Genomic DNA, 10,799 nt, shown 5'->3' on the forward strand with positions numbered 1-10,799 from the left:
AAATTAATTTTTGGTTGTCAATAGCTAATGGAGCAAAAAATTAATTCTGTAAATGTAATAAAATGAAAAATTTAATAACAAAAAATAAACAAAAAATTAGAGACCTAATATTTACATTATTTTAAATTAATTAACTTATCACTGTGCTACTAACAATACAAATTATCCAAACTGACCCTGGATACAAAGACAGTGACGTGAGTCAAGTGATTAAATAAATGTACATCACTGTACATGTGTACGCATTCCCATCGAAGTTTTGTATCAATATTTCTAACGTCCCACTAGCTTACCCGAAAATGCGTGTGAATCATCTGCAACTATGACTGTTAATAAGTATTCCATCATTGTTACTATTTACATTCTACTCTATATTTCATAATACAAAACATCTCTTGAACAAATAAAAGTATCTAGAATTAAATATTCAGTCTTCTCATTATGACACGGTCGCTACATCACGTGACCCGTGGAAGAACCGTTCAAACCTCACGTGACCACAATGACAGGAGAGGAAGATGGATTTGTTGTGTCACTATTTTTCTAACAATAGACGGAGAACCTGGAGAGCCACAACAAACACAACAAAAACTCAGTATAGCATAACAAAGATAATTAAAATTTCTAAGTAATACTCAGTTAATCATAGAATAAATCGTCTTTCTTGATACTCAGTGACATGTCACCTATTTCTCAAGATAAACACAAAGCTTCAAATTAAGAGCACAAGTGAGTGCCATTGCATGCAATCATGCAGTTTGTTTGTCTATCTGCATCAGGTGTATCTGAATGTGTGTGTGTGTGTGTGTGTGTGTGTGTGTGTGTGTGTGTGTGTGTGTGTGTGTGTGTGTGTGTGTGTGTGTGTGTGTGTGTGTGTGTGTGTGTGTGTGTGTGTGTGTGTGTGTGTGTGTGTGTGTGTGTGAATCCTCCTCCCTGTCTATCTGTGCTTGTGACAGTTTAACTGCCTCTAAAGTCATAATTTGTCTCGTTGTCCCCATGTCTGTCATGCTATATTTATGTCTATCGTTGACTCACTCTACATTGACTGCCAGTTTATGCTTAACTGTAAGTCTCCACTCGTCTTCCTATCTTCTCAATCTCATGTTGTGTTTCTGTGTCTTTCGTCTGTCTAGCAAACTATATCGATCACCTTTCTCACCGCACTGCAACAGAAAAACTGAAGAGACAAAACCGGCTATTCAGTGGCATAAACATCCAAAGCGAACCTTTCAACAGACATGAAATTCGTCATGTAGAATGTGATGAAGCGACTGACCGCATATGATCCCGGATGTCCGTGCATTTGCTTCCCAGATTTCACGGTCTGCCATAGCAACAGAACGATGACCACTAACATCACCCCCTAGTATAGTAGCCAGCGGTGATGACTATAACATTAGCCAAAAAGAACGCCTCAGACCTGCGTCTGAAGAGACGAGATCAGGTAACAGAAACTAGCTATGTTTCATGAGTCATCTGTCTTCTTCGTTGACTAGCTGCAAGAGTAGAGGTTGACAAAACAAACCAACAATTTGACGAAAGGAAGTCATATAATGAGCCTATCGACGGAGATGAATTGCGGAGTTGTAAAAACGAGATGGCAAACACTGACCGAGATAGGATACTCTGTGACCGAGAATAGGTGCGATCAGTTTTCAAGTTCTACAGCAGCAACGTTACGACGGATGCTTCTAGTTGCTATCCAGTAGGACCATGACGCTAGCGTAGCAGCTAGGTCTGGCTGCAGCTATTTAGCAGAGAACGAGTGACCGAGATTAGGAAATGACCGAGATCAGATACGGGACTCTACTACGAGTAATACACTGACAGTCTGTGCATCTACAATGGCTCATGAAACGTCCTTGATTAGTGTCGACGGGGTTATCATTCCAAGACAGCTCCATCAGCCGTCTGAATCAAGTTTCAAGTACCCAAAGCGGTGACGCCGTCGTCTAGAATAATCAACCCCGGCTAACAACCAGTTGGTTTGAAAAGTGGCCATGCTCATTTCTTCACTACGTATACACGAAGCCGTCCTTTGCTACATTTACTTGGCTGTCTTCCGCATGAAAAGCAGACTGTGAAAAGGATATGTTGTGTTATTACATCGAGCAGCAGACTTCCGCCCGAAATCTATACTATTGTGATCATGCATCTAGATTGCTGATGCAACATTTTGTTTGCATGAGCCATCAACACGGCGTGTACAAATTTGGTAAGGATGGTGAGTAGGTCGAACCTCTGGAACTCTCTGGTACTATAATTATAGGAGTCAATGTAAATGATATCTCCAAGAACACGGTGTTGCGGGACTACATTATGGTCGGGTTACATCACCTACCGTCCGCTTTCTGCCAATTGTCAACAACTCCATAGTTGGACTTTCCTATATTAGTGTGCTGTTATCATTACGTCATTCCCTAGTAGAGCCACGAGTATATAAGCACACTTGAATTGGATAGTAGTCAGTCAAGAGAGCCAGGGAGAGTAAACGAGATGATGGAACATCAGTGTATCAGCTCAACGATTTTGGTCTCTTTGCTGCTCGTAATAGCAGTTACATCAAGTGCAGAAACTTCAGATAACGTAAGAAAGATGGACCATTTTAGTTACAAGACGTTTGATTAATGAATGAGTTATATGTCAGTACACACTGTACGTTGCATTAACATTTTATTCTTGAATTGAGCATTTTGCTGAAAAATGTGGCAATAATAAATGCGTAAATCGTGATTAATTAATTAAGCAATTATTTAATATCTATAGCTGCTCTTTTAATAGAAGGGATGCTGTGGTGGAGTCCCAGGCGTGCCTGGCTCTCCCGGATCACCAGGTCCTTTGGGATCTCCTGGAAGAGATGGCAGAGATGGAAGAGATGGAACAATTGGTGAGAAAGGTGGTCGTGGTGAAAGAGGAGAACAAGGAGGGAAAGGGGAGAGTGGAAAATTAGGTCCACAAGGGCCGAAAGGAGACGGGGGCGTGAAAGGAATCAAGGGCGATTTGGGAGTGAAGGGAGAAAAGGGAGACGTGACTCAGCAATCAAACTGGAAGCAATGTGTGTGGAAGAGAAACGATGTCAAAGACACTGGACTTATTCAAGTAACTTAATACTTGTATGCCTACTGCAGTAGTATTGTTACTTGAATTGTCTACGTTGTTCTGTCATATAGGAATGTCGCTTTACTAAAAAGCATGGGAATACCGCACTGCACGTGGCATATGCCGGAAATCTGCGTATCAATTGTGCCAATTGTTGTTCTCGTTGGTTCTTTACTTTTAACAATCGAGAGTGCACTGGACCGATGACAATCGAGGGAGTATATTACACTTATGCAAATAATAACATTCATCGTCACAGACAAGTTGAAGGTTATTGTGAGAACATTCCAGCAGGTGACGTCAGAGTTGGATTCCACATCGGCAAATGTAACGGTCATACTTTGGCGGATGGTTATACTGGATGGAACTCCGTATCTCGAATCATGATAGCAGAGATGCCACCAGCTCAACAATAACAATATATTGGCGACCTTAAAACTGTTGTTATAGATTTGCAAAAACTTACTGTAACAAACTTCGGTTATAGATAGTGTCTATTGTTTACTGCAGACGCGGCTTAGAGAACTGAACTGTATCGCTAGAAACTCAAATACACCAAAGCATTACTGAATGTCGTTAATTAAACGAGCTGATGTGTTTGCAGATATATTACTAAGATTTCGATATCCCGTACCTCATGTTTTACGCATGCCGTTATACTTTAGCGTTGCACGTTTTTCCTATTGCATACCATGATACGTGCTCGTTGATCGTGACATTGGATATTCTTGAGTTTGTGCTAGACACTGCATGTTTAAACTAACTAAACTTCTAATTACAACATCATTACTTTTGGTATATTTCCATTAGTGTTCTAATTTATTCTACCTTTTCTGTTTGTTACTAAGCTATTTGTTAATATCTACCAAGTTGTACTCTATATATAATTATAATTAATTGCTCGTCTAATTGAAAGGCTAAATCTCTTTAAATAGTTGGTGTGTGTGTGCGTGCGTGAGTGCGTGTATTTTGTTGTGTCAAATGTGACATTTGCTGACGTCTTTTCACAAGACAAACTGACAAGAAAAGACATAAATGTCGATCATAATCTGGGACAGAATCTTCTCCTTTACTGATTAATGCTTTTCCTGTTTGTCACGAGCTGGACGACGAGTAGCGGCAGTGTAGGTACAGCGAGAAGACACAAGCAGTCGACACCGTAATGAGTGTACAAAACACAACAACTTCTATTATCACCTGCACTCAAACTTTCTCCTTCACCGACTGACTATTATTCAACTCAGATTACTAGTTCACTCAAACCAAACACCGGTTCAGTCAAATACCAGGTAAACGCAAATTATGTGTATGGCCATGTATGGAACACAACTCAGGCTTGACAAATTATGGCAACGCAACTTAATTAATTATGATTAACCATATACATGCTTTCCCATACAAATGTGCATGTAAGAACGTTACACTGTCGTCATCTGTACAAATGGACTGTTGAAGGTTGAAGATGTGTGATATTTGCCATAAATTTAATATTTTTTTACAAACGTTGACAGGGCCGGCAGCTAACAGTTTAGACGTACATTTATTTCTACTATTAAATTCATACAGTGCGCAATGTTTTCATGTTCTAAACTTTAGATAATTATTTAATTAAACATTTTATTATAAAGAAAATAACGTCTGGTTCTGCAATAGAAAACGAAAAGAATAGTTTTCTTTCGTTTGCAGTTTCAGTTTCTAAACATACCGCGTGACCTTCCTGCTTCTGATTGTCCCTTAGCAATGTTCCTTACTTGCAAACCATACAGGATTATATACTAACAATACACACCCTTTTATGGTATAGCAACATAACCACAGCAGTTTGTTCAATTATTAGTGATAGCCATGCAACCAAACAAATTTTGAAACACAAAACTGCGCGTAATTACGAGGTTCGTGCAGACACAGGCTTCCTAGTTTTTCACGTGAGATAAGACTCGTCAGCAAAATTGCCACAGTTCATTCGCTCTCGAGACTTTCTTGTTTTCTCAATACAAAAATTACCTCAACGTATCGTGACTATATCAACTCTTAGCTCTTTATCATGTAGTCGGTCTTTGAAGACATAAACTTTGCAAGGAACGCGAGTAAAGTGACGAAAGGCTGCCGTGAATTACCGGATTGCTGCCGCCGTGGTCGATGCCAATTGTTTTTCCTGATCGTAAGTATTGTTCTTGGAACGGTCGATCTCGTTTTGGACTGGCTCGTTTTCGAAGTCTTTGCCACAGACGGCTTTGTCTCTAGCCCCATAGGAGACACCAATCAAAGCCTACTCATTGCATGTGATAGTGCTGTCCACCATAATCGCATTACTAGACTTGGTGCTACTGATTTGGGACTTACGTCAAAAATAGGCACAACAACACAAAACGTCGGATCCAAAGCTAATACAAAATCTCCAACCTGGAACATCTGAGGGTAGCGTGCAGAGTCATCCTACAAGATGGCAGATCTAGGTAGGGGGTGTGGGGGTATCAACCTCCCTTTTTTAGCCTTGGAGTTAAAGCACGAGGTCTTGAAGCCGCACTGTGCTCATTTCCAGTATTTAGTTAAAATAACTAAGAAGATTCTTGACGAATTGAGACATCTGGCAGTGAAACTCCAGACTCGTAACCAGGATATATTTGTTGCGTACGGAATGGTTCACTCAGTACGTAACTGAAAGAATTGAGGCAACAAGGCAGAATATATGCAACCATTTTGACTTCTAGTATCAAGACATTCTGCGACTCGCAGACAGGATTGGATTCATTGAATCTGTTCCAAGAAAAATAAACTTACAGCAAAACCGGAGCAATACACTTACTAGTAGTCAGAGTCCGATTGAGCACTACAAACGATCCGTTGCGATACCCCTCCTAGACTCCCTGCTTCTTCAGATGCGCGAAAAATCTAATGGTGAGCAAGATAATGTCCGCGCATTGTTGTGTCTAGTGCTTATCCTTAATTCTGGTTCGTTCTGACATTGACGCAATGGAAATCGTAGATGGAATGTTGCACTGGCAAGCCGTTCTTCCATTCCCGAAGTTTCTACGAGGTGAAGTGAGAATTTGACAGTCAGTATGGCAAAGCAAACCAGGAAATGCAAAAAGCAAGGAAAAGAGCAAGAGTGAAAGAAGGCCATACCCAACAATTAGCCTTCTCCTGGACTTGGGAGCTTGTGACTTTTTTTTGTACCCGAATGTTTATCGTCTGCTATTGATAGCATGTTCCTTTAACTGAAAGAATGAAGGCAACAAGGCAGGATATACACAACCTCTTTGCCATCTGGTATCAAGACATTCTGCGACTCGCAGACAGGATTGGATCCGTTGAATCTGTTCCAAGAAAAACGAACTTAACAGCGAAACCGGAGCAATACTCCTATTAGTAGGCGGAGTCCGATTGTGCACTACAAACGATCCGTTGCGATACCCCTCCTAGACTTCCTGCTTCTTCAGATGCGCGAACGATCTAATGGTGAGCAAGATAATGTCCGAGCATTGTTGTGTCTAGTGCTTACTTTTCTGGTTCGTTCCAACGTTGACCCAATGAATGGAAAGCCGATCTTCCATTCCCGAAGTCTCTACGAGGTGAAGTGAGGACGTGGCAGTCAGTATGGCAAAGTAAATACCAGAAAATGCAAGAAGCAAGGAAAAGAGAGCAAGAGTGCAAGAAGGCCATACCGAACAATTAATTAACCTTCTCCTGGCCTTGGGAGCCTGTGACCCTCGGTTTTACCCAAATGTTCATCGTCTGCTATTGATAGCATGTACACCTGCCTATCACAAGTGCAGACGCAGAGAGTTCATTTTTTCTACTGAGGAGACTGAAGACTTATATGCAAGGTCTACCATGGCAGAGGAGCGTCTTGCACACCTATCATCGCCATGCATTACAAAGACCGAGTACCAGCAGATGAAGTTTGTACAAAATCATCCACGGAGATTATTCATACAGTCTTTGTTTGAAAGAGACATAGTTGCACCGTAGTCTATTTACTTAACATATATTTAACAGTAGTATAGGCATAATGCAGTTATATTCTGTTAGACAGTTTTGATGATCTAGGGAGTTTATAACATGACACATTGCTAGAGATATGTTGCCATAGTTGTTGCCATTTACTTTAGCTAAGCTGTAAGAAGCTTGGGCCATTTGCACCTCTAGCAATGCAAATGCATTGACTGAAGTAGGCGTGGTCTATCGAAATTTTCAAAAATCCTGGATCTTCGCCTGGTTACAAATGGACACCAAACAAACAGCTCACCACCGATTTTCCAGCTCACGAGAATGTAAAAGTCTCGTTATTTGTGCAGCTTCTCTTGGCGTCTTGTTGTTTGTGCCGCTTCTGTAGCTAGACGTCGCCTACTGTGCACTGTACCGTATTTACACAGCTATCCGTCTATCCGCAATTTTGGTTGTTGTAATGAGGTAAGCCCAGAGCCAAAACAAAACATCAATTGGGAAAACATACACGTGCACATGCAGATTAGCTAGGCGTTCGTTCGCTCTGACTTTGGATACCGTAAAACAGAAATGAATAGAGACGCACTAGCGTACTTACAGATCAGCCGAGCCGCTTTGTCCCACAAACAGACGCTGTCATAGACAATGCACGTTCTCCGCAAATTCCTGTCAAACGCCAAATTTCTGTTGAAGACGACACTAGTGATCTTTGCAACAACACCACTACCGCTCAGCCACGCACACCAAAAATTCAAGTTGTCAGACTGCAGAGCCACTATACAGAAACGCTGTGGAACAAGCACAATGTTACAAGTCAGGTACAGCTATACACCCTCGCTCCTGGTTGTTGTTGGGGAAACATACATGTACAAATGTATGTGCTAAACCCTTAAAGCGAAGGACTAAACGCCATGTACAGGACGGACGCCCGATGGCCGAATTCTCGTTAGCAGCTACCAAAGAGAATTGGAGCCTCATGATGACATCACTTTCGTCTATTGGTCAGTAACGACACCGCTTCTCGCCTATTGCTCGAAATAGCTTTACTTGCATCTCTGCTAACCAACTATATATATATATATATATATATATATATATATATATATATATATATATATATATATATATATATATATATATATATATATATATACGGTCTGTCGTCGGGTCGTCGGGTCGTTGAACGACTACTATGCTTGAGGCCCGGAAATCTGGTGTCATAGCAAATTTGGCATCCCCGGGAATCTGGTATCCCCGAGCCATATTCACTAGGGAATTTGGTATCCCTTCGGGACATTTTGCATCCCCGAACCGTAAATCCTAGGAAATTTGGAATCCCAGGAAATTTGGCATCCCCGAGTCGCATTTCCTAGGAAATTTGGCATGCCCGAGCAGTATTTCCTAGGAAATTTGGCATCTCTTGAGCCGTATTTTTTAGAGAATTTGACATTCCTGCGCCGTACTTATTATGAGAATTTCGCACATCTAAAAATGTGACATTCTAAACTCTATTATACAGTCTGCGTTTTGTGCTAAATTTCTAACAAATTGTATGTTTGCTGTCTAATTAAATTTGCGGCTGATAACATCTATTTTAGTTAACTTCGTTAAAGCAATTGACTCTCTATCGTCTACTGTAGTTACAGCGTTTTTACAAACAGTTGTCACAGCGCCATTTGTCACTTTGTTGTGGTAGATCATGTTGAAGACAACTACCGTGAAACCAGTCCTCACAATTTTGACACCGCACGGTATCATCGCATTCTTCTGGCATCAAACAGTTGCGGCAAATTTTTATGTAGGTACGGCGAAGTCTAGGAGTGCGTCTAGCAGTTGCTTGGGCGCACTACGGAAAACCTGTCATTTTCTTCTGATGCAAGCATTTGTACAGATGTTTCCTCATTCGTGGTTGGTCGAATTCCAGGCTTGCTACATCATCTCCTAGAGCTAAATGTACAGCAAATGCAATAGCAAACACACCACAGTCAACGCCTTCTCTCTGCTGTTGAACATAACATCGCGTGGCCAGAGCTACCATTGATTAGCCGTCCAGGGCTATGCATGGCTACACACACACACACACACACACACACACACACACACACACACACACACACACACACACACACACACACACACACACACACACACACACACACACACACACACACACACACACACACACACAAACACACACACACACACACACACACACACACACACACACACACATGCACACACGCACACACGTAGGCAAGCACGCAGGCAGGCACACACGCACACAAACGCATGCACACACACACACACAAACACACACACAAACACACACACACACACACACACACACACACAAACAAACAAACAAACACAAACACACACACACACACACACACACACACACACACACACACACACACACACACATATATGCGTTGGGTCGTAATGCATCATGTAGCTAAACGATCAGTCGGCTGACGAACTACCCGTGAACTTCCAATGAGAAATAGCGAGGCGACGATATACGGTCATGTGCCAGTGCAACAGAGTTCACGACCTCATGGTGATGTCATTCTAATACCAGATACCGTTTAACCTAGATGATGACGCAAAAGATCAACATACAGCCTACGCAACGTACCACAGTGGATGCTATGACCATTGTTTGGTGTTCGTGGCATATCCAGCACTTGCAGACAACTGAAGCATGTTGAAAAGGTAAGTCTATGGAGTGTTGGTTACGGGTTTCGTGTAGGCTTGTAGTCTGAGATCTACAATTGGCGGAGTGATGACCTTCTACGTAGTTCACACGTGTCAATTAGCGTTTGCGCGCAGACTAGACTCTGTAGCAAAAAGCGCGCAATGGCAAGGGAAGGGGTTGGTCTTGACATAAAACTGCGGTCTGGAGGGTCAACTTGAAGCTTCCAGGGCTATTCTTTCGCGAAAAGATGTATTTGTTTTCATACTTGAAGACTTCTCGAAGGGTAGACGGTAGTTTCATGTCAAGATCAACCCCTTCCCTTGCCATTGCGCGCTTTTTGCTACAGTCTAGTCTGCGCGCAAACGGTACTGGCCGCGTGTGAACTACGTAGAAGGTCATCACTCCGCCAATTGTAGATCTCAGACTACAAGCCTACACGACACCCGTCACCAACACTCCATAGACTTACCTTTTCAACATGCTTCAGTTGTCTGCAAGTGCTGGATATGCCACAAACACCAAACAATGATCATAGCATCCCGTGTGATACGTTTATTGGATTAGACTAACGTTAATTTGATTTTGAAGTTACGGGACACTTGATGACGTTCGGGTTACAGTTGATGACGTTGGGGGTGACACTTAGTGAGCATTTAGTAAGGAGATATGGCAGGAAGTAGGCGTGATGATCCCAGACTCTCTCGCGCCTGGAATTGTCATACAGGCACCGGACAAGACTAGAGCGAGAGAGTCTGGGAACGAGGCTACTTTCTGCCTATGGTTAACAACTCCACAGTTTGACTTTCCTATGTAGCAAGTCTGATTCTAATTAGCTACGACATGTCCGGATGTGGTATGATGTTACGTACAGACCATGAACTTTGCCACCCACTTCGTCTGCATCACTGACGCGTAGCAGAACTAGAAGTACAACACTGACGCGCAGTAGAACTGGAAGTTCACTCTCTAGGACTAAGACGTCAGTTGCTAATGACGCACACTGAATGTCCACAAACAGTCTAGAGTGACTCATTGTCGGAGATGAGGTGACCGT

At 42.1% G+C, this 10,799-nt stretch overlaps 1 protein-coding gene across 1 annotated transcript; it reads left to right on the plus strand.

Moving 5' to 3' along the window:
• The first annotated feature begins 2,303 nt into the window (after positions 1-2,303).
• LOC134190141 (collagen triple helix repeat-containing protein 1-like) lies at positions 2,304-3,649 on the plus strand. Its single transcript, XM_062658569.1, has 3 exons — positions 2,304-2,586; positions 2,782-3,099; positions 3,171-3,649. The coding sequence occupies exons 1-3, from the start codon at positions 2,497-2,499 to the stop codon at positions 3,513-3,515; spliced, it is 753 nt and encodes a 250-aa protein (XP_062514553.1). The 5' UTR covers positions 2,304-2,496; the 3' UTR covers positions 3,516-3,649.
• Positions 3,650-10,799: the final 7,150 nt, after the last annotated feature.

The sequence above is a fragment of the Corticium candelabrum genome, chromosome 14, assembly GCF_963422355.1.
Source record: "Corticium candelabrum chromosome 14, ooCorCand1.1, whole genome shotgun sequence".
In the NCBI taxonomy this organism is placed as follows: Eukaryota; Metazoa; Porifera; class Homoscleromorpha; order Homosclerophorida; family Plakinidae; genus Corticium; species Corticium candelabrum.